The following is a 25,212-nucleotide window of genomic DNA, read 5'->3' as shown; positions in this document are numbered from 1 at the left end:
GTATCTGATCAATAAAAATTGTGAATATTTCATTTGGGATATATGCAAATGTATCTGTAGTTAATTTAGTGCCCTTTAAGTTGACTTGTAGTTTTGTTCTATTGAAAGGATATCTATTTTTTCAGCAAAGCACTTGGATTTTGTAGCAAGCCTAGTTAAAGAATAAAGGTTTAACCTCTCTGTGTTTTCTATATTTGCTGGTACAAGACATGTTTCTGGTTTATCCCAGGTAAAACTATTAAATGCACAGGAAGACAAAAATTCCTGTGGTCATGGAAGGTATACTAACTGGAAAATAGCCAATATGATCTCTTGGCTTTTGGCTTTTTATAAACTCATAGGTTTATGGGGACTTTATGGAACCATCTAGTTCTTTCCCTGACTTCAGTCAGGACTGCAGCTGAACTACTCAAAACCTCTGAAAGCAAAGTCAAATTTCCTTCAGAACATGTTTCCTATATTTAAAGTTAATCACATTTATTTTTGCAAAGTTATTCCTAGAAAACAGCTAACCTCCATAACAGGAATCAAAAGATAAAATATTGGAAAACATTTGAAGATGGCAAATGAATAATGAATGAGGTTACTTAGGCAGCGGAGAGATTCATTAGCATAGTAAGAAGGAGCAATATCTAGCAAAAACCTGGGAACACCTGGCTAACTTTTCTTGACCAAATAGTAGTAACTTACAATTTGTTGAACATTTGTACAGTTTCCATGCATATCACCTCATTTAATCCTTATAGCAACCCTGTGAGGTGGGTGCTATTAATAACCCCACTTTATACATAAGGAAACTGAGCTAAGAAGAATAAATGGTTTGTATTTAAGTACATACCCGGTAAGTGGTACATCTGAGATTTCAAATCCTCTGATGACAAACCACAGTACCAAAAGCTATTTTAAAAAATGTTAGTTTTTCAGCTGAAACCGGTTTGGCTCAGTGGATAGAGCATCAGCCTGCGGACTGAAAGGTCCCAGGTTCGATTCCGGTCAAGGGCATGTACCTGGGTTGCGGGCACATCCCCAGTGGGGGTGTGCAGGAGGCAGGTGATCGATGTTTCTCTCTCATCGATGTTTCTAACTCTCTATGTCTCTCCCTTCCTCTCTGTAAAAAATCAATAAAATATATATTTTTTAAAAATGTTAGTTTTTCAGAGATCACCTTTAAAAAGTGTCTGGCAGGATAATGGCAGCAGGGTACAAACCAGAAAGGTCACAAAACCTCTCCTGAAGTTTTCCATCAATGGAATGAATAAGTAAAATAAGAGTATTTCCAAATGCTGTTAGGAAATTAATTTATGCATGAAACACTGAACTCTTTAAAGTAAAATGATACACAAGCTCAAGATACTGCTATTTTTTTATTTGTAGCCAACATTTTATTTTTATGCCTAGAAAAATACATGGGGGCGCTTAGACTAATGTGCTGGGCAATTTGCTACTTTAGTGATAGTAACATAATCCCGAAAAAGCAAGCACAATTATTTTGTACTTTTTTTTTGTTTTATTCAGCAATAAGACCATAATTTTTCATATTTAAGGAAGTATGAAAAATTTGTCGAATTTTAGAAGCTGAATACATGTAGCGTTGGATCAAGGCACATACAAGACTGGCCAAAGGGCGTACAATGCACTTTGGTTTTTTGTTGGGAAAAAAAATCATGGCAACAGAAAATGATGTGGTTTTTAAACAATAGCTCACAATTCAGTAGGAAGCTAGAAAGAAATGTTACAAGTTCATTATGTAATATCTGGAAAACAGTGATAGTAATGGGCAGTAATCTTGGTTGTTGTGAAAGTAAATTGAACATTTATGTACAGTGTCAAAACATTTCACATAAACAGAATCTAAGTTTGATTTCTAGTATTTATTTTTCTTTTAAATGCTCACTTATTTAAAATACTACTTTCTCTGCATTGTTGAAGGGAATTTCTTATTGTTATGCTACCTTTTTAATATGTATAAGGTTTGTCTGACATCCTTTGTGATAAAAACATTATAAACACTAACAATTATATCTTTAGAGTTCACTTTTCAAAAATGAGGATGGTATAGGCAAAACCAAAATGCAATTCTGATATCTGTGTTCACTATGCTATTCAAGTTTAAGTTCTTATGTTGTTCTAAGTACAAGTTTTTCCCCTAACTTGGAAACATGCTTACTTTATTGTTTTTGTGAAGTCCTTTATTCTCCAAGTGTTGTTAACAACAGACCTCACACTCCTTTTAAGCCAGTTGATGTATTCAGTTCAGAAGGTATACTTGCTTTCTTAAGGATATCTACTTTTCTTAGACTGAAAATGGAGATATGCAGCAAATTTGATATTGCCCATTACTTCACATATTTTGATTTATTGAAAACCACTGGGATAATACAAATTTAATAATTGGAACATTAATTTATAAATATTTTTTGAAATTTAATTTTTCTCATTCAGCCAGGTATTATTTTTTACATTTTATTAATACCAAAGTGAAAAATGGCCTGTGCTTATACTACAAGGATCTCATGTGAATGCAGTCCTGATTGTTCAACACAGCAAGAAAATTCACTTTCACAGTCAACAAGTCATCTTACTCAGTAGAACACAAAGTAAATGGTTTATAACTTCAATATTTGCAAGGAAAATACAGTACAAATTACTAAAAAATACTAAAATATAGAATTGTGTTCAGGCATCTCCACTACATCAATCGCAGCAGTCACCTGAAATTTGAAACTTTTAATAAAAAGTTCTTAAATATAAATTATATGGCAAATGTACAGTACATTGCTTTTTTCAGTCTCTTTTTCCAGTGTTTTGCAGTAGAACAGGGTTCCTACCATCACCTCCCTTAGGTTTAAAAAACCCGAGACACAGTCTGCTGTGAGTCCTCCAGCATCATGAGTGTGAGTGGTCTGAGTCTGGGATACCACTGTCTCTGTAGCTTCGGTTACTACTGCTTTCACTGTGATTGTTTTTGTACAGATTCATTCCGTTGGGAGGAAATATGGTATGTATTACAAATTCCTCCTTTGAGATCGGTTCATTGCTTATTGGTAACATTTGAAAAGAAGTCTCCCTGATTTCCAGGATGGAGTTGTCCTTCTTCGTGCCAGCTTCCGCATAGTCATCCTTTCTTCGCCTCCCTTTGCTGTACGCACAGTTCCTTGAGAAGAGTGATCCGTTCCTATGAACATACCAGCACACTAAAGCAAGAAGGGCAATGGTCACCAGAGCCACAGCCCCACCAATAATGGCAGCCAGTGGCCAGCTAGGGTTTTTGTAAGGTTCTTTCTCTTGCTCTCGGTTAAGGGTGGTTGTAGGGTTGTACATTCGAAGGGGTGCAGTTTCAGTCTCAATACAAACAGGAGTTTCATCAAATAGGTAGAGGTTACTGGTTTCCATGGGAACCAGGCAGACTCGATAGGGGGAGTCAGGCTCCAGGGCTGTGACCAGGTATTCACTGCGTTCCCCTGTTACAATTGTTTCTGTTATAGATCCAAATGCTGGGCTATGGCCCAGTTTGAGCCAGCTGAGTCTTAAAGCCGTCATAGGTAGGACAAGTTTCCAAGAGATATGAATTGTGTCAGCGGTGACAGATTTCACAGTAATTACAATGGTCTTTCTTGTTGGACTCCCTGTGGTTCGTTGATCCTTAGTGAGCTTGGGGCTCTTGATGTCTGGTTGTTTGGTCACTGGAGCTGGCCACTGTCCTTGAGCAGGATACACTGTGTTGGGTATTGCAGTGGTTATCTGAATGGTGCTCACAACTGCACGGTCTTTACAATCAAACAGTTCTGCGTTGAGGTCCTTGATAGCCATCCCCCGAACTTTTTCTGGGGCTTGACACATGAGCCCACGCACATTGACCTTCACAGGTAGTGATTGTAACCAGTCACGTACCCATTTCATCTTGCATCCACAATACCAGGGGTTGTTGCGAAGAATCAGTTGGGTTATGTTGTCCAAATCATCAAAGATACCCTGAGGTAAATTACTTAGGTTATTATTGGACATATCAAGTCGATACAGCTGCCTTAGATAAGAAAAAGCATTTGGGGGCACCCGGTTGATGTGGTTATCTTGAAGATAAAGCCTCCTCAGGTTTGTACCTGGAAGGTTTACTGGTGCAGCCGTCAGGGAATTCCGCACCAGTGACAGTTCTGTTAAGTTGACTAGGTTGAAGAAAACTTTATCACCTAAACCATGGTTGTTCAACAGGTTTCCATCCAAAACCAGGCGTTTTAGGCTGGTGAGACCTTGAAGCGATGGTGATGAGATGGTGGATATTCGGTTATCATCCAAGCGTAGTTCTTCTATAGTCCTGGGCAAACCCCAGGGGATTGTGCTAAGGTGATTCCGGGATAGGAAAAGCAGTCGGAGATAGTTGCTGTCTCGGAATGCCCCCTCTTCGATGCTAACAGCAGAGACAGAGTTATCATCTAAATGCAATTCTTCCAGATAGGGAATTTTTGAAAGTGAATCATAAGTGATGGTCCTTATGTTATTTTCTTGCAAATGTAATTCTTTTACGTACTTTGGTAGGTTGGTAGGAAACTCATCCAAACTGTTGTGGTATAGGTATATTCTTTCTACTTTCAGCAAGTTTTTCAAATCTGAAGGAATCCCAGCATTTTTTATTTGGTTGTTCTGAAGGTAGAGAGTTGTAGCATCCTCTGGTATTCCTATTGGAATGGATGTCAGAAAGCGATCATTACAGTAAATGAAACCTGCATCACAGCGGCACATAGATGGGCAGGATTTAGCCATAACTGAAAGAGGTGCCACCTGAAGGATCAGCCCAATGTTAGTCCCGATGAGGAAGATGCTCCAGGCTGGGCTGATCATGGTCAGCAGTGTTGAGGTCTTTATACCAGGTAGCTTCAGAGCCCTACAATGCAGTGAGTTAAACAAAAAAAGACAAAAAAAAGACAGAAAGCAATTAGATCAGCATACTTCAGATTATATTTAAAATAGATGTGGAAATTAAAACATCTATAATCACTTCTAATATTTTAGGTTTTTTTGCATGCTTAGGGATTTTTGCTACCTAACAAACAATGGACACAATCATATAATCTCTCTAACTTAAATGTTTCTGGTATTAAATTAAGAAGTATCATGTCCCAAACCCATTTGGTTTGAAATGTTAAATATAATTAAAGTTTTGCTGAATATTTGAAAGCATTTTCATTTGATATCAATTCTGTAGCCAGTCACTGACCAGGCTGATCAAATATTTAATTTTTTCTTAATATTCAGAATAAATTGACACAATAAGAATATAATTTGTTTAATTTAAAGATAATAATTTTACTGTTTATAAAAAAACAAATTTTTTGTCTACTTTTTATGAAGTTGACTGTACAGGAATAGAAATGTGTAGTAAAAAAAATCAGTTATTTTACTATTTAGGAATAGGTACACACCTTTTGAGATCTTGAATCCCAGTATAGCTAATTGTTTGCTTTCATTACTTACGTTATTTCTCTTTTCTTTTATTATTTTATTAAACATTGTTAGATGGGTATTTCTAGCAAGAAAAACAGAAGAAATCTTCATCTACTTTAGGGAAAGAATGAATTACGTAGCTAATACATCCAACTAATGAAATTCCATTTCATGTTACACTAGGTCTTGCTTTTGTTCCCATTTTGTTATATGTTTTGTACTACATGGTTTAATGGCTTTGTGCACATTTTCATTATATTATATCTCACAATATGCTTTCACAATGCATTTATCTTTCTTCAAGTTCTAATCTAGATTATGATTCAACTTTCTCCATGGCTGGAAAATTATAGATTTAGACTGATCTATTGTGTAATATAATTTCTTCTGCACTTTTAGGTATTAATTAGCCTTTATAATTTTAGGCATGAAAATAAAATACTTCCTACCTTATTGAATAACGATGTGAGTAAATTTTGCGTGAGTGAAAATCCAATGCACATATATTATTTTCCTGGTGAGGGGATGGGACTTATAAACTCTTGTTTAGTCCTTGGAAATGCTCTTCACTGTTTATTCAAGTAATCCTATGACGCACACACCTCCAGATCAGGCTCGCTGTTGTCAATGAACATTCCAGCTGTGGTTCAGCATGGTGGGCAAGCTCATTAAAGTGGGGGCCAGAAACAATTCAGCTTCCTGTTACTATGTAGAACACATGGCTTCCTATGTATTTTTTTTTCTTTCTGATAGAGTTTCTGTGTGAAGGTTTCTTTTGTGTAGCTTAATTCCCTTAGTGGAAATTGCTTTCTTTGAAATTCTTATTGGCTCTTCTGTGCAATGTGCTCAGAGATAGTAACTTCAGATCCTCATGAAGAAAGCCATTCATGATGCTAAGGCCTGGATAGTAATAGGTTTTTCAGGCAGTTACCCCCCACCTTTATTCCCATCCAGGGTCATCCAAGTATAAACTTTGTACAGTAGCTACATCCTGAGGTATGATTACCTGCTGTGAAATAGCTATTTCCAGCTTTTGCTTCTTGCTGCTTTCTTAGAATATCTGGTGTAGTCACGTTATGCAAGAACAGGTATTCTTTTTTAAGAGGTAAAGAAAACTTAATTCAAATATTCTTCGTGGGAAAAAAAGGAAGCATAATAGATTTCCTTTATATTTCTCTTCCTTAAAGCATACTGGGTCTGAGCATCTCCTGTGAAAGTAAAATGGTTTAATGAACTTCCAATAATGAACTTTAACATGCTAGAGAGATTTCCTAGAAATTTAACTTTAATTCTTTCTTTAAGCAAAACATCTTTTATCACAGTAGTTAGTGAAAAGGGATAAGATGAACTCTTTGTTTTTTACCTCCGTTTTATTATATTAATAAAGTAAGAGATGAAGTTGAGATTGTCACCAGATAATTTCTGTTAACTGTTCATTAATGTCACTTTGAATTAAACACAGAGCAAAGTTTCATTTAAGAGGCAGTAAGCCCCTTCCATGGCTTTGGAATTCAGGTCAAGCCAATTTTTAAGAGTTCACTTTTAAATCTTAGATATAAAATGATATAAAGTGTATAAAAAGAAGAAAACAATTATATGTCAAAGAGGTGAGCAAATACAGAACAAAGATTTTTTTACAGAAATACCATGGTGACTTTTTAGACATTTCTGGACATGGTTTTACAAAATTATACAATCTACAATCTAAAGAGTTGGGAAAAAAGTTTACTTTAGACACTTTTCTTTTGATTTGCTCAACACCTTGCTTAATTTTTCCTGTGGGCCTCAGTTTTCCCAAGTGCAGAATGTGCACTCCATCACCCTCCTCCTTGGAGGGGTTTTTGAGTTGATGATCTTAAAACTCTAGTTATCAGGTTTTCTTGGCCAAAAGTCATAATTTGTTTTTCAGGAGAAAAGAATTTTATTTTATTTTAGCAAATGGAATTTGAAAACTCTGTATTTGGAGTAGAAAGGACAGTATTTCAATCAGTATCCTTGGAATGACCATTAGGAAAGCATATCAAACCTGACAAGGCATTTCTCTCTAGGTTCCAATATGGACAGGCAAAATTCCAACAAGTGTATTTTTCATTTCTGAAACAAGACTTAAGTCTTGACCAAAGAGCCCTAACCGGTTTGGCTCAGTGGACAGAGCATTGGCCTGTGGACTGAAGGGTCCCAGGTTCGATTCCGGTCAAGGGCATGTACCTTGGTTGCAGGCACATCCCCAATAGGAGATGTGCAGGAGGCAGCTGATTGATGTTTCTCTCTCATCAATGTTTCTAACTCTCTACCTCTCTCCCTTCCTCTCTGTAAAAAATCAATAAAATATATATTTTTTAAAAAAAGACTTGACCAAAGAGATCACTGATTTTAATGATGACTGCTTTGTCCATTATATAATATACATGAAGTGTTTGTTTTGTTTGTTTGTTTGTTTTGTTAATGGGGGAGGTGGGTAGGATCAGTATCTGTAATCCAGGGTGACCTGCTCAGTGGCTTTCTGTATATGTAGGGAACATCTGAGTATCATGGAAATATTTGACCCTGAAATTAAGGGAAAAAAGCAGAAGCAATTTGCTTCTTCCCCTGTAATTACCTAGCATCCAACAAGGATAGCATCTGTTCCAGAATTCAAACACGAATGAAAGTGAATGTTAAGCAAGGCAAAATTTTGTGCTTCTGGTTCTTTTGGAAAATGTAGTTTATTTTAATTTGTTACCAGATACCAATGCTATCATAATCTGCATTAACAAAAGAAAACTTTAAACAATTACAGATAAATTTAATTTATTATTTAGGCAACATGAAACAAAAATAGCAGTTAGCAGTTGGATAAAGTAGTCTCAAGTGGGTATTGCAATGTGCCCACAGAGGAATGTTTAAATGATTTACTATTTAATGTGAAGGTTTACTGTGATACCTTCAGGGCTTTGCTCATTATTGCTGTTGAATTTCTACAGTGCATTTTTTTTTCCTTGAAAACTGTTGCTTTTTCAGTATGTGAAAATGGAAAACCAAAATGTTGAAATTATAATTAAAAAGTTACTTTAAAGAGTATCTGCTGTAAATGTTTTATAAGCTTGAAAATTATTCAAAGTATAAAATAATTTGGTTAATTTAAGCTTAGAGAAACAATTACTTTTGCAATTAAAAAACAATATAAAAATCTTAAGTGAGAACCTGCTTAAAATGTTACTAATAATCAGGCATTTCTCATACTTGAGTACATACTCCAAAGTTGAGAAGATGACACTGATGAATGGAGATTTTTAAACTGTTGATTGTTCCTCGAGTCAGGTCAGCCAAGAGTATGTCTAAGGTGATAATTAATGATAATCAGAGATAAAGCTTATATCTAACTATAAATATTTCACCAAATCAAGCTCTAAGAAAAAAATATACATATTGATTGATTGACTTACACATTTTTAATATAGAAAAAGGAAAAAAAATCCTAAATGGTGTGAACAGAAGGAAGATTAATGTGTTTATTTTCCCTGTTTTACAATTATGAAGCTGCTCTCTCTGCTCCGTTTGATATGTAAACTTACGTTGCCATTAATACAACAGTGGTAATAATGTGGGATTAATGGAAAGCCTTAAATCTCATTAAATTCTCAGAAAATGCCATTCTCTTCTCCCCTAAACTGCATTAAAACAAAAGGCAGAAACATCAAACAGGCTTCTCTGGAGAGAAGGATACTCTTTCAGACATGAAGATTCCCTCCCCAATCCCTACTCCCTTTACTTGAGCTCAAAACAGTTCAATTCATGTTTGATTTTTTTTTTTTTACATCTTCTCCTTCCCTTTTATATTTGAAACTGTAGTGCTAACCAGTTTTTGCACATCAAAGGCTGTAAAGATCTCTCCAACCAAAACAAGCCATCCTGTCCCCAAGCTTAGACTTCCTTCTGTCTGCCCTGGCTCTACATAGTCACAGCCATGGAGACATGTATGTGAATGTGAATGATGAAAGGAAAAATGACCCCCATGGCATGGACACTGGCCCAGGTTTCCACAACATGGACTTCAGAGCCTTTATGTCTGCGTAGGCTTGAAAGAGGCCATTACTTCTGAACAACAACAAAAAAGATCTTTTAGAAAAATATTGTTAATGGGGTAACTTGGGGAAAAATATAAATGGAGACCTGGCTACTTAAAGAAATGTTTTAAAATTATTTTTTAATGGAATTAGTAATTTAGTGTGTTTTATTTAAAGCTGTATCAAAAAGAAGAAAAATATAATCACTTCACTGGTAAATCAAATTTTTAATAGGGACCTTTTTTTATTCAGTTTATTTTTATAAATAAAAATTGTGGAGTTCTTTTTCTAAATTGCATTTATAATGTAATCATCAAGTCTGAAAAAACTCCAATTTATTTCCATGATGCACCTAAGAAAGTATGTAAATAGATAAGCATGTTATCATTTTTAGATATTTTATGAAAATTAATTTAAGAAGTTGAATCTGAATAGAAAACTGGTATTTAAATAAAATCAAGAAATTGGGGCAATCTATATGTTAATGTGATTCCTTTTCCTTTCCTCTGCAATATTTTGAAGGTGGGAATGTTTGAGATGAGAAGGTATTTTCTTGTTTTGATCACTTAGATTAAGGTTATATTATATACTGATATTGCTAACTCCCTAAATCCCTTATTTGCCACCTTTGATTTAAATTGATTTTTACTTGACATCATTGCTCATTAAAAAAAATCTTAAACCAAGTATAGATTTGAGGTAGTCTTAGTTTATTTTAATTATTTGCTGCACATAATGATTTCTTAATGCTGATAATTTTTTAAAATATTAAATCTAAAAGTAGAATGGCTCGTAGAACTCTTAATCCAAGTTAAATGCATTATTATTTTGAGTAAAACCTTGAGATTGAGGGAAAACCACATGCTTAATCAAATTTATCTAAGTCTGTGAATATTTTCTAGGTAAATTGGATTTCACACAATCGTAATCTAGAGTATTAGGAAAGCAGTTTACTTATGAAGGCTTACATTGCTGCTAGCAAAGGCACAACAAAATTATCAACCTGCGAATGCTAAGTCTTTGTAAGGACATGGTATTTCAAATACACTACATGTATGGTTAAACTGACAAACTGGAGAACATCAGGTTAGTTGATAGTGACAGCAAAATGCTTTCTAAGCAGCCTGTCTGGTAGTTAAATTTTCCACGATCATCAGATTTCAGGAAAGTTCCAATTCTTTTGTTGAATGCCAGGCAAGCAGAAGGACTTCTAACTCTCCTCATGAGGGTCATGAAGTCTGAAGGGTTTGCTGAGAGCCAGAGAAGCAAGTGTGCCTTTTCATACTTGGTTTTATCCAGACTGTTTTCTAGCCTGAAGAATTTCTGTTTTACATGTGCAGTATAGGGATAAACATTCCTAATCAAAGGATTTTTACTTTCTCCCTTTATGTTACTGATTCTTTCCCCCAACAGGTTTGTGATAAATGATATCTAATTCTGCCTCATTTATTTGGCTTGTGAAGTTAAATGTTGCACCCTTAAAACCAAAAGGCAAGCTGGGATGTTATCTTTCATCATAGTGAATGCTGCTCCCTTTTATGATATTAAAGCCAGACTCAATAAGTTAGAGAACCAAGACTTGTAAGATGGAATAAGATATTAATTTAGAGAGTGGTAAAGGTGAGCAGTAGAGAGCTGGGGCAGAGGACGTGCTCTAAGTCTGCATTGACTTTGAGCAGCTACAATGAAAACTATGCTTGCTTTTGTTAAGCAAATATTTTCCCATTGCAAACTTGAAACTCTGTTTTCAGTGTTGTGAGTACAGTTTGGTTGATGTGCTTAAAATTTTTAATATTCAAATTTCCATACACTAATACAACAACTATTTGGCTCTACTGTGTGCCAAACACTGTGCTGGCTGGTGAGGACATCCAAGATCATAAAACACCTTGTTTTCTCACGTCAGAGTAGCGTGTTACTGATTTAAACCAAAAGTAACAGGGGAAAAAACAAAACAAAACAGCAATGCATAAACTGATCAATCCACAGTCCAGTGGCACACTTTAAAAAATGGTGTTTAACCAAATATGGTCTGTGGGTTTTCTTTTCAAAGTTGCCACGGTAACTTGTGCACATGGAAAGTGAAAGAATAAAGAACAAAAGCTGTCATTGTCAGTCAGTGTGAGAGCAATTTCTCCCTCATCTCATTTAAGCACACTAATACCTGGAGCAAGCTTTTTATACACTCCTGAAACCTGATGTGGGGGCTAGGAAGGAGATTATGCATATGCAAAACAAATGCAACTTTAGCTTCTGCTTAACTTATATTTCATTCATTTTTCTTTAAGATCTGTTTTCTCTGGTGTTCTTGTCAATAGACAGATCAAAGTCCTGAAACTCGCTCTTGGGTGCGATATAAACATGGTTTGCAAAACTGTGTTTTACTATGATGTTCTACCAAGTTGAGTGATGTTGATCTGCTTTCTGAAACTGAAAAGTGCTTTCTGAAATGTATATTTCTATTTTGGTTCTTAAGAGAAAGAAGGGTTTTTTTTGTTTGTTTTTTTTGTTTTATTCCCCAGAAGGCATTTACAAACCATCTCTCTTTTGGAAGTTGGTTTGTTGACTCAGAAGTTTTTGAAATGGTAGAACGTTAGAAGGAGTTGAGAATCAGCCCTTTTTAGGTTCTAAAGAGGAAATTGCAGTTTTGAGAATTAATATTGCTGAGAGATTTACTATAGAGTTTTTGCCCGCTGGGGGGTGGTACACGCTACCAGAACACTGCTTTCAGAAACCGCAAGTCAGATGTGGGCTGCTGCCGGCCGTTTTTCTCTGGTTTAATTACAACAAAGCCTCCCGTTGAGAAGAACAGTGAAGGCCTCTGGGGCAAAAGGTGGGGGGCGGGGGGTGGGGGGTTTGAGAGGGAAAGGAGAATGAGGGGAAAAAAAGGAGGGAAGAAATTACAGCCTTTGAGAAATTTACTGCATTTTATTTCCCTCATTGACTTCATTTATGATGGTCTTCCTTTGACTTTCAACAATTATTTATAATGCTATTAAAATAAACTGGTTGAATAAAAGAATATTTGGGGGGCTTTATGCAGAATTTTTAAGTTAGCTCTGGATCTTGCCATTAGTCACATTCTTTGTTTAGTAGCCCACCCACCTTTAAAAAGGGGAGGAAAGTTAAGATTAACCGAAATGGCAGTTTTAAACCAAATTTTTAAAAAATGACAACATTTAATATTGCTAAGAACATTGGCATATTAAAAATAAAAAGCAGAAAGAAGAAATATTTACATGTTATTAATACAAGGCAAGTTCTCTGCTACTGATTTTTGTAGGGTTTAAAATTATTGAAAATCATCCAGAAAGAGGAGGCAGCCTTAGGTTGTGTGGCCAAGAAAAGCACAGACAAACCTCTCTGCAGTGCTCTTGCATGTTTCAAGCTGATAATTGTATTTTTCATCTGGAGACACTGAGCTTTCATTAGGGTCTTGTATCCCTAGGCGGGAGATGCTGAACATAATTGGAGTTTCTATTTGATTGGGCAATATAGTCTAGAGAAGAAACTGGGGTAAAGATAATTAATAGGTTGCTAACAAAGTCTGACAGCCACAAGATTTCAACCAAATTTATTTCACACCGCCTCATTTAGCTCTGAAAAAGTTTTGATAGAATTGGTGGCTCCTTAATTAACACTTGAAAGCAAAAGAAACATACCTTCTATTTTGCTGCCACATTCAGTTATGACAAAATTTCTTACAGTTTTTCTTCTTTCTGTAAAAACTTTATTTGCTGCCCAATTATGTATTTCACAAATGTTAGCGTTTAGGAAGTATTTATTTAATTGGGCATTTTGAACCTAACCATAATTGATTTAAAAGGTGTGTGTGTGGGGTGGGGGTGGGGGGGGTAGAAGAGCAGAGAAATGAAAAGCCTAATTAATACACGATGGTTAGTATTATACAGGAACACAGTATTTATGAAATCATGTTTATTCATTTAATAATATCTTTGCTGATCCTTCAGCTTGAAGTGTTTTGGAAGCTCCGTATTTAAAAATTTATGATGTGACTTTTTTACTTAAATACGTGCAATCACATTTTTTGTAACCTTGTTTTTCTATCTCAAGCTAATAAATGTATGTGTGTATATGTTGTGTTGTACACACACATATATTTGCAAACTAAATGGCATATTTCTCATTTAATCTTCTTATAGATTAAAACCATGGCATATTAATATTGGTAGTGATAATATTAATATTTTGGTTACTTTTAAAGGATTAATTTCTTTACTCATTCAAGAGAGACAAGTATCAGTCATCTGTCACTTTGGGACAGCATGATGATCATATCTGAAAACAAACAAATTCATTCTTTATGTTTATGTTGGTCAGGATATTCTTATACAATTAGCAATAAAAGAAAGGCATTGCTACCACTGACTCACTTTTCTAGTGATTTTATTCGTGTTGTTTCCTGCTAATGAAATAACCTATGTGCATTTTAGAGCACATAGGTTTATTAAGAAAATTTGAAATAGCTAATTTTTAAAGCCATGTGAGAATTTGGTTCTACAGTTGGCAAAGATCAATGATTCATTTTCCTTTTACTGCTAAATAAATAAATAATTAAGAATACCCCCACTCCCCAATATTGAGAAAATACAGGCCTGTTGCACTCTTTACCTCAGTGCAACCATTTTGTTTCAGACCTAATTCACTGAAAAAAAATTTTTTTTTAAAAGAAGATACATTTAACTACTTTTTGAGAGCTTTGTTGTATCAAAGTATTTCTTTCAATATAATAAGCTTTTCCTATTATAAGTTGCAAATGAATGGATAGTCTACTACCCCATTTGATGAGGGCTCTACTCATTTTTCCCCCACCACCCCAAACTCATTGCATACATCAGGCATAGCTTCCAGGCTCAGCTTTGTTAGTTTTTCTGAGTAGACTTTGCCAATTATCATGCTAGTCACATACTGCATTTGCCCAAGCGATGGATTTTGGCTTTGTGCAGGAGAGGAGATATGATTTGGAAGAGAGTCTCCCTCTCCTCCGAGTTTAATTAACTAGTTGAGATTTGCAAGCCTGAAATGCCCGAAGTGGCTCTGGCAGGATAGCAGTGCCAGCTTTAAAATCTAGGTGTAGCTGTTAATCCTTACAGAGGCAAAGAAGTCGCCAGGAGTAGCTCAGCTCTCTGTGAGCAAGATGTATGCTTTTCATGTACTGCGTACTCATGGGCTGAGGGATTATTGATTTTCTTTCACAGTTGTAAAAACAGCAATTGGTGATCATGCCACACATATAGTACACACCAAGTTAGCAAGACCTTTCGCTTTCCTCTGTGAAAAAAAAAAAAATCTGCCTTGTATTCTTTGATATTTAACATTTAACTTTCCAATTTAATGTTCTCCGTAAGACTCTTTAAATAGCAACTACAAGAGCCAGAACATAGCTGTTTATTATTATCTTTTTATTTTATTTTTTTTTAATGAAAGGAGGTTTTAAGTAACTTCGTGCATTTGGCTATCTAGTCAAATTTTTCCTTGCTGGCTGGCATGCACATATATTGCTGGATCTGGTGACAGAGTAAACATTTGGATTTGGATGCCTCGTGGTACCAAGTCATTTCTTTATACAGAGTAAAAACCAAGCAAACTTTCTGGGACAAACATAAGTAAAAATATGGGAAACACTTACCAGGAAGATGAAGAAAAGCAATTCCATATATACTGCCGCTATAGCTGTATAATTCCACTGACTGGGAACTGGAGTGATAACCCTCCCCCTCTCCCGGGCTCCGCGTCCAGTCCACACAAAGCCCACGGCAGATGCAGTCTGAGCTGTCCTGCTTCGGAGCACTCCTACACTGAGGAGTGAGCGAGGGAGAGCATTCCAGTTTACTGCTCACAGCCCACCTCCAAGTCTGAAGTTACAGCTTCACCTCGCAGTGGTTGAAGAAGGGGGTGATGTCATAGGTGGGCAGGACTTAAATCGAGCTCTCGCTCAGTGAGGTAACTGGATAATCAGGCAGATGGGCTTTGCAAACGCTAGAGGGAGTGAGAGAAGCCAAAATGAGCCCCTGGGCCTGCCGAGGAGAGGATGGCATTTGGTTTGGAGGCAGCCCTTTTTGGAATCTCAACATTTTCTCAAGTTGTACTACAACAAGGTAGTGGTAGCAAGCTTCTAAAAAAAATGCAAGCATGTTAGAAGCATATTTATAATATTACAATAGAAAAAGTGCTACTTTTTAAGCATCTGTATTAGATTAAATATTACATCATTTTATTTTCATTATTAACGAGTTATAATTATGAAGGCTAGTAATCCCAACTGTGAATATTTATTATACAAATAAATAGAAAGAAGATTCAAATAAATAACTGGTTTATTTAAGGGAAGGAGATCATATTTTCAATTATGATTTTCATAGCCTGCTTTCTGCTATTTAATCAGTAATTGCTTTGGGCCCATACGTGTTTTACTTTTAAATGTTGCTGGGAAGAATTTTGCTTTTATGTTTACCTGGAAGGCAACTTTCTTAAACTAATATTATTTGTTTTATCCTTAGAGGTTCACAACATTCTTTTTTGCATTTTTTGTTTGTTTGTTTCTAGGAATGTTTTTTTGTTTTTTTTTTTTTTTCTGAAGAAAGACAGCTAATTGTCTTTTTCAGGAGTATTTGATTATGGTCTCTTCATTAGCTTCATTTACTTTCTCTATAAGCTTTTTAAATAACCGTTTAACCTTCTGAGTTCCTCTCTAAGAATGGATGATACCAAAATAGAAGGTGAACCCTTGATAAGAGGTGTTATTGACCCCTATTGTTCTCTGATTGTACTTTTTTGCGGGCCTCTGAGGACATACCAATTAAACACAGGAGTTTTAGAATTCTAAAGTCTGTGAAAAGTCAATTTCCTAGAAATTGTTAGGCAGGACAAGTTACACTGAGATGCAGCTGCTGAAATTTTGGAGGAAAGAGACGTGAGAATAACAATCTCTCAATAAAGGGTGGATATAACAAATACATGGATTAAATTATTTTATGAAAAAAATTATTTCTAGAAGCTATTTTCAGATGGGAGTTGGTTATATTTAAAAAGGACTTCTTGCCTGGCCAAATTCCTGTGGGTTTATATCCATATTTAAGCAGTTTTGTCTGCATTCAGGCAGATTTTGAACAGAAGAGAAAGAGAACTGGACAATTTTGGTTATAGGCATTGTAACTAAGGTACTGACTGGCCTGGGAGTTAATGCTGAAGTTTCCAGTCTCTAGGCTACCATTTGTTATCTGAGTTCTTATTATCTGCTTTGATCTTTGCTCTTATCACATGGCAAATAAAGGCAGCAGGAATTTACTGAACACCAATTATGTATTGTTGCTTTTTTTTTTTTAAGATGTCAATGAAAATGTAGAAGAAGGTAAGATATTGTGAACACTGTAATCTGTACTAGCAGTACTGACGTTAGAGGCAAACTCAAGACAGCCCCCTCCCAACCCAATCCAAAAATATACACACTTTCACTGCCTCCATTTTTTTAAAAAACTCATTGCTGTTTGAAATTCTGCCAGTTGGAGAAAACTTATAATATTATGTACCCCTTCTGAAACACTATGTACTGCCTCTGGAAAGATGAAGAGTTACCCTAAATTACTTCAGGTTGCTTTCCTCCTTTGTTACCGAAGGGAGATTAGCTACACTAAGGGGATGGTTGTCCTGGTGGGAGGGGTAAGAAGGAAGGCAATTTTAGCATGAAGCTCTGTAGGCTGTGATAGGAGGGCAGGGACTAATTCTTATAGCAAGGAGCATTCAACTCAGAAACGAGGAGCCAGAGTAGTCTCATGTTCAAGAGCAAAGGCTTCAGAGTCTACATATCCGGTTTCATCTTGGCTGTGCCACATGGCTGCAGATAAATTACTAAGTCTTTATGAGTTTATTAGGTCAGGGCTTGACTCATAGCAAGTACCCAGAAAATGGTAGCTGTCATTATCAAGATGAGGGCATCTGAGTGTCTGGAAAAAGGGCACAGTCAGAAGTGGTAGAAGTGTGCACAAAGGGAGGAAGGAGAAGGCCCAGGACAGCTTGTTTCACACTCTTCAAAATTTTCCTTTTTTGAAGTCAGGAAATGGAGGAGGAGGTGGCCAACTAGGAGATTTTTCTTGTTGAATTTATTTTCTGTTGTCCTCATGCATTTCATGACCTCATGTTCCCAGGGCTGAGAACTCAGTTGAGTACTAGTAGACATTGGGGGTTGAAAAGGTATTTGTTGTTTTGCATTTTGTTTTGTTTTGGGAAGACATGAGATGTTCCTTCATGAACAGGGGGGATTGGATTTGGAAGCAGATTTCCCAGGCTATGCCATTTACTTGTGTTTCTAAGTGAAATCAACAACAACCAACCAAACCTCTTTTGCTATAAACAACACCTTGTTGAAAGTGACTACAATCCATAATTATTTCATGGAACAACTTAATCTAGGTTTTTCAACCTGTCTAGGCTTAAGCTACCTCATTTACTCATTCATTCATTCATTGTACACAGATTCATTGAACATTCCTATTAAAGAAGCTACTAGGACTAGGTGACCCTCAGTGCACCTCCAGTATGATATTTGTGATTTGATTTTAGAATTTATTAGAGTTTTTTTTAAGTCCAGAAAGAAGCATTCTTGAGGATTTTTCTTCACCTCACCATTCTTCATGAGAATAAAGTCTTCAAAGTATATGAAAAACAACAACAACAACAAAAAAGAACAGCTCAGGCTTTTGGTATGTAAAATGCCTTGGGACCATTATCAGTTGAGAATTTTTTTTTTTTTGGTTTCAAGTGATTGAACAGCCAAGCCTTATTGTCTAGTCAACAGTTGGACTCTATTGGTTCATCTAACTGAGAAATTCAAATGTAATGTCTGGTTCAGGTAAAGCTGGACACAGCGGCTTACAGAATGCAGTTTCTCTCTGCCTCTGAGTGTGCTGCTTTTTCTCAGTGTTAGCAGCCTCCTCAGATGTACAAAGGTCCCATGGCAGCTCCAGGCTCTCCTCTAAGGCTTCACACATCACATTCCCATGTTGCAGTGTTCGAGGGAAAGGCAGTCACCTCCTGCACAGAAGCCTGTGATTCACTCTATCTCATTTGTTTAAACTTGCTCATATGCTCATTCCAGATTCTCTTACAGGAAGGTGGAAGGGAATGTTGATGAGCATAGGGCTGTAGGTGGGGTCAATCCCACTCAAACACATGGGTGAGAATGGGGAGAGGGTATGACCCCGAGGAAAATGGGGCACTGTTAGTTCGAGAAGGAGGGAACGGATGCCGGAGATTAATTTTCAGAGAATTTGGCATGCTGAAACTTGGGCATGTTTCATAAATTTGGAAAATTGAAGCTGTTCTTTTTTCTTTCTTTCTTTCTTTCTTTCTTTCTTTCTTCTTTTTTTTTTTTAAGCCAGAGTTTCTGTTTAAATTGCCAAAACATCTTTAAAAGATTTTCTGTTTGTAGACCCTCTCAAGTCTAGCCCAGTTTTTTCTGTCAACAGGTAGTGATGCATGTCAGGGCACATCAGTACTACATCTTAACGTGAGCCGATGGGATGTTAATAAAATAGCGAGAGAGTGCACAGTCAGCTATCTGTGATTCTGTAAAGTCAGGCCAGACGCTTAATGTACCAGTTAGAAACTGTACCACATCTTTCTGAACAATTCCAAAGAGTATTGGAGAAACAATTAGATTTCTGCAGGTCACAGATGCCTTAGAATACTAAAAGGTTTGTAAAATGCTATATTAAGCTGTTCTGGTATTTGTTTTTTATCGGTCAACACTTAAAATATACCTAAAAACAACCGCATTCCCCTTTTAAGTATATTTCCAAAACATAGAGCACTGGAGTGAGATCTGTCATTACAGGACTTGAAACAGAAATCAAAGCAAAATTAAAGCAGTTATTTCTCTGCCTGCCCGCCTGTCTGCTCACTTTCTGCTACACTGTTCTTTTCCCCAATACCCGTGTTTGGCTGTTAAGCTTCAGGCACTGGGAGAAGGGTGACTGAAACACACACACACACACACACACACACACACCAACAGCAACAACAATACTGAGAAAAAAGCACTCCTTTAGCTTCCTGGGGGAAAGAAGGGAGGAACTGTGGTTAGGCCCTAGCCCAAAGTGATGGGGTGAGGCAGCTGGCTAGTACAGAACTGAAAGCTGGTGACCCCTCCTTTACTCTGTATCCAGGGCTTTCATGTCCGGCCATGCAGACATGTACTATACCACTCCAGCTGATAGAGGATGTGTCCTTGACCCCTCCTCACTCTCCAGCACCCTATCATCCTTTTCCTTTTGTTTTAAAATGCAAAAACAACAAAAAAAGACTTTTAATATGGACCTTGGGGAAAATAAGGATGTCAAGCTAGCCAAGTGCATGAGGCCTCCCGCTGATACTTTTGTGCATGGCCCTGGGAAAAGCACGTCAAGCCTCTGAGCCTCCGTTTCCTCATTTATGAAGATGGAGATCTGGGACCCACTTCTTTCTACAATGATGAACTTCAATAAAGTGGTGCGTGTAAGAGTTCATTCCTAAATCTGAGAAAGCACTTAGCAAAACAGAGCTAAACCCCGGGCATGGTTGTTTTTTCTCTTCACTGTGATGAGTGGGGCCAGGATCGGTTCAAAAGGCACAGTCCACCAACGTTAAGTTGAGCTGTATATTTTCACAGTTTATCTTTGGGAATGAAACAATGTGAGAAATGCTTCTGCTCACTGTCCTCTGTGCTCAGACCTTGAGATAACAGTATCCAATACTGGTTCTGAGGCGTAATTACAAATCAAAGGACAGAACCCTTATCCTTGGAGATGATCAGAATAAAACATAGCTTGGGAGGGATGGCTAATAGGTACTAAGGACAGATCACTATATGTCTGATTATTGACATGTGTATTTACTACATTCAAGTAGATTGCTGGAAGACATGTGATTCTTTCTATAGCTGTATATTGCTCTTAATCACCTCATTGTTTCACTTTTTGTAGAGTATTGGTGCTAATTTTAAGTATACAAAAGACTTTCTGAGAGCAAGGTTTCTTGAAATTGTCAAATTTTTCTTACTTCTGGAAACAGTTCTGTAGTTCTTCTCGTGTTAAAGATGATCTCTTTTAGGGATTGGTTGCTGTGTCTCTGCAGTCCAAATGTTATGCCCAGATTTCAAGATTTCCAAGAAACCACATCAGGGAGCCAGCCAATCCGATGCAAAAGCATAAGAATCTGTATTTCAAGCTAGCTTGAGCTCCCTGTCCACCAGACTCACCGACACAACGGCAAACCAAGTGGCTGAGAGACCGAACCCCGCATAGAGACGGGGATTTTATAGCGGGGGTTGGAGTAAGGGGAGGAGAAAGGACTGTGCTCTGCCGCCTGGGTGTGGCTAGCAGAGTAGTTCGTAGCCCCTACCCTGGGGCAAGATGGAGGACCTAGCCCTCGCCCTTTCATTCCCCCCTTTGTCTTGGAACTTCCAGCTCAATCATGAGACGGACTGCATTTCTATTCCACCGTTGCTAGAGGCCCGTACTGGGCATATCTTAACAAATGGTCTGGTGGAAGGGAAAGAAACCATTTTAGCTTTAACAATTTCTATTGAAATAGGATTTTTCTTCTTAAAATTCCTCCATGGCTATCAAAAAGCCAAATCAAGATTAATTTATCTACTGTCCTGATGTTTGCATAAACACAACAAGAATGGTAACTGACTACCTTTGCTGGAATCTCATGGTTGAATCTTAATGTGCCCCGTAGGGCCAGGAAGCCACGCCACCCAGCTGCCATCAGGCCCGCCTGCAGTATCTGCTGAGTTAGGTGAATTCCTCACCTGTAGCAACTCCACCTGAGCCCACGCTCTAGGCTTTAAGCCCATCTCAGTAGCCCTCCTACTTGTTGTGGCCCAGAGTGTGTGGGGGTTCCGCAGGAACGCAGAGGCATCCCTACTGCTCCCCTTCTACTCTTACCAACCGCCAGTGATGGTAGGGCATGGGCCTGACGCTCCAGCGCCAGCCATCTTCAGGGCTTCCAAGCAGGATACCAGGCTTTCTTCGTGGCATTTTTACTGGCTTCAAGTCTTTAGAGCTCAGACAGGGCTCTTTAAAACATGATACTCCCGTCAAAGTTTTCCGTTAATAAAACCACTATTAGGAACCAGTCTTATTGAATCTATGCAAAGAAATGTATTGCCATGACTTATTTAGCGTTGCCAAATTTTGGAGGAATTACACAAGAAGAAAAATATACTGATCTACTCTAAGATTTTCTGACTTTTCTTGCCAATTCCTTTTGATAAAACAGTAATTGTTGGCATTAAATTTTCTTTCTATGCATAACCATGCCTCAGACCTTCTATTTTAAACAGGCCTTTTCCAGCTTGCTACCCCTGACATGGGCATGGTCACAAAGGCCTGCAAGATAGTATTACAGGCTGCCAACTGTTAGCTGTCTCTCAACAGAGACCAAAACCTGATGGGCACTGTTCCTGCCCATTTGGGCACCTGTCCTCTTGGCAGCTAGCCATTCTTTACTTTTGGGGGTCACCCCACATAGTTCCCTTCCAGGACAGCCAGCACACATTCAAACCTGCAAGAGAATTAAAGGTCAATATAACATATCAATACAATGAAACATGATATTGGCATCATGGCTGCTTCAGGCAGCCAAATCCTACTAAAGTCTATTCTTGGCCTTTCTATAAATTGTCCTTGTCTCTTGGGAGCCATGTTCATGAAGATGCAGGTATCATCTGAGTCGCGAGCAATGTTACCAGCATCAGGCAGGTAGCAGGTTGCGTTGATCTCGATCGACACTCCATTTGGTGACGAAGTCTTTCCGGATCATGGATGGGTCCGCTGACCGGACGTGGGTGTGATGGACCCAGGTCGCACGTGCAGGGCTGCCAGGGCCTCGTCTATGGCAGACAGGTAGTCAGGCAGCAGGTCCAGGAGACAGGTGGCCAGAAACACACCCCCGGCAAAGCAGCTTACCAGGCTCAGGACTTTCTGGCAGAAGGCTGAGGCTTCGGGGCTGGCTCCCGGTCGGCGTAGCACACAGATGGGCACCAGACTTCAGATGAGCGTGAGCACCAGCAGGAGCATCAGGGCCCCCAACTTCACCTCCAGGCCCACAGGCAGTGGGGGAGTCGAGGCTACTGCCTCTGGGCGCCACACCAGGAGCTCTGGTTCTCCCCAGGGCTCCATGGTGGCCGGCTGCTCCAGTCACTCTCAGACCTCATGAGGGTCTCACTCCATGGCCCCCACCAGGTTCCATGGTTTGTTTCTACCAGTTCCCTTTGTGGCAGAGCAGCAACCAGGCCTCTTTCAAGGGAGTGCGCTAGGATGAAGTATCAGCCCCTCCTTTGCTAGCAGTAACAGGTACCCAACCCTTTCAGTACATTAGACCAGCTTCATTCCCGTCTATCTTTACAGATTCGAAGGCCCATTGTCTTCCTTAATTAGTACTGGCCTGTATTATCTAATTCAGCACAGGCAGGGGGGAAGGGCCCATTAAATCTTTGCCTTGAGAACTGTGAGCTCCATCCTTAAATGTCCCAATCAGACTAGAAAAGCCACAAATACCTTTTAAGTTTACCCTAGAATTCCAAAATCCCAACCCAGCACAGAATATCACATAGCAAAGCAAAGTTCCCAGCAAACAAACAGAGATGCTTACAAACATCAAATAAACATTTACATTTACACCTTTTCAGTGAACAAGTATTTTTACAGTCTTGGGCTCTTGAGCAGATAACAGGGACACCGCCCAAGTCCCCTGATGGGGGCCTGACAGGAACAGATGTGGGGGTCTTCCCTTTCCCATATTCCAGGACAGGATTCTTGACCTATGTCTTATTTAGATAGAAACGGTATTCACCACAAACAAACAAACCCTGGGTCTCCAGAACACTGAACTGGAGCCTTCTAAGATCAGTATGAAACCAGTTTCTACCTGAAATAATTGTACTTTAAAAATAAATCCGAGAGGCAAGCACACTTCCTGCTTCATAGATGATTTGAACTTAAAAGTTTTAAGTTTCCAGCCAATAAGCCTGGCATAGCTGCTAAATTTCAAAATGGTCACAATTTTTCTGCTGGGGAAATCAAGTAGCAAACCCCATAGCTATTCACGTGTAAATTTGACTATCAACTTCCTGGTGGTACTTGCCTCAGGGTGGGAAATTTCAAAAGAGCTATTTTAAATCACCTTGGGAAACCAGCCTACATTTCTTTGTCAGGTTCTTCTCCGCCACTTTTTAAGGCCAAAACAGTCTCGGGTTTTTATTCTGTACACAGCAAAAGGTCAAGCTCAGTTTAAAACTATGCGCACTCGTTTTTAAACTGGCCCTTTCCCCTTACACATGCACAGAAATCCCGGATGCATTTTAAAACTTTTACATTTAACTTCTGTGATCTAGCTGGGGCGATCACCACGGGAAGGGCCCGGCTCCCGTCCAGAGTCGCTGCCGCTGCCGCCGCCGCCGCCAGCCCCCCAGGTGTCCGGCCCGCAGGCTTCGCAGGGGACCTCCCCCCTGACCCGCCTCCCGAGAGCAACGTGCTGGCCTCGCCCCTCACGTCCCGCCCGGCACCACTCGCTCACCATAACCCCGGGGGCCAACGCTGGCCCGTCGCCGCCGCAGCCGCTGAGCCGCCTGGGCCCGCGGCGTGGCCGGGCTCCGGGGCGAGGGCTGCGCTCACCGCGCACCGCGCTCCTGCACACCTGCCCCCGACTGCAGAGCAAGCGGCTCCTGCGGCCCGAGGCACAGTGATCCCTGCCTTTACACTCACATATTTTCACCAGACATTCATTCAGAGTTTAACAACTTCCTAACTCCTGAGGGAGCTCTAAAGCCTCCCCCAATCTCCTTGAAATGATCAATCACAATACCCAAAGGAGCAGTCTGAGTCCATTCCATAACGTCTGTCCAGTAAGTTCACAGAAAGAAACATATAAACACAGAAAACTAAATGGGCCCCAAAATACAGCCTTCCAACTCCATGGAAGCAACTAGACGATGGCATTATGCCAAACCGGTGGGAGCGACCCACCTCGTCTCAGATTGAGGTTTCTACAGACCTTCCTACTCCGCGGAAGCAAAATTACACCCCTACAGATGGTAGGCCGAGGCGTCCCCCGACTCCTCCCGCCCGTGATCCTCGTGCATCCACGTAAGAGATCAATGCAGGCGAATACAGATTTCAGAAGTGAGCTCACACAGGATAGAATACACAACACACAGACACTTACCGCGGCCACGCAGATTCTACGGATTGAGGATCCCTACATGGTCTTGGGAATCCCGGGCGAGCCCCCAAATGTTATGCCCAGATTTCAAGATTTCCAAGAAACCACATCAGGGAGCCAGCCAATCCGATGCAAAAGCATAAGAATCTGTATTTCAATCTAGCTTGAGCTCCCTGTCCACCAGACTCACTGACACAACGGCAAACCAAGTGGCTGAGAGACCGAACCCTGCATAGAGATGGGGATTTTATAGCGGGGGTTGGAGTAAGGGGAGGAGAAAGAACTGTGCTCTGCCGCCTGGGTGTGGCTAGCAGAGTAGTTCGTAGCCCCTACCCTGGGGCAAGATGGAGGACCTAGCCCTCGCCCTTTCACAAATTACTTAGGTACATAAACATGTCTCATGCTGAAAGACACATGTTTAAAGTAGACTCAAAGACTGTTTAATATTATGTCTGTTTATAAATGACTACGGAAATTGCCCCTCATTGGTATTATCTAGGAG

The 25,212-nt window shown here is 39.0% G+C and overlaps 2 protein-coding genes across 6 annotated transcripts in view; one reads left to right on the top strand and one right to left on the bottom strand.

The window, feature by feature from the left end:
- The window catches only part of MACROD2 (mono-ADP ribosylhydrolase 2), a 1,930,060-nt gene that overhangs the window by 288,872 nt on the left and 1,615,976 nt on the right, over positions 1-25,212 (top strand). The window lies entirely within an intron of this gene.
- Positions 1,353-15,361, bottom strand: FLRT3 (fibronectin leucine rich transmembrane protein 3). Of its 3 annotated transcripts, none has more exons than XM_070419886.1 (3): positions 15,136-15,361; positions 5,889-6,647; positions 1,353-4,879 (listed from the first exon to the last, which is right to left on the bottom strand). In XM_070419886.1, exon 3 carries the CDS (start codon positions 4,834-4,836, stop codon positions 2,887-2,889), a length of 1,950 nt encoding a protein of 649 aa, XP_070275987.1. In that variant the 5' UTR covers positions 4,837-4,879; positions 5,889-6,647; positions 15,136-15,361; the 3' UTR covers positions 1,353-2,886. The 3 variants fall into 3 exon arrangements, with proteins under 3 accessions (XP_070275987.1, XP_070275989.1, XP_070275990.1); XM_070419888.1 differs by having other exon boundaries at positions 6,446-6,647; XM_070419889.1 differs by lacking the exon at positions 5,889-6,647.

Source organism: Myotis yumanensis, unplaced genomic scaffold, assembly GCF_028538775.1.
Source record: "Myotis yumanensis isolate MYYU_CA2020_CCGP unplaced genomic scaffold, mMyoYum1.0.hap1 SCAF_7, whole genome shotgun sequence".
Classification (NCBI taxonomy): Eukaryota; Metazoa; Chordata; class Mammalia; order Chiroptera; family Vespertilionidae; genus Myotis; species Myotis yumanensis.
Note: the sequence above shows the minus strand (reverse complement) of the source record. Positions and strands in the feature narration are given on the sequence as shown.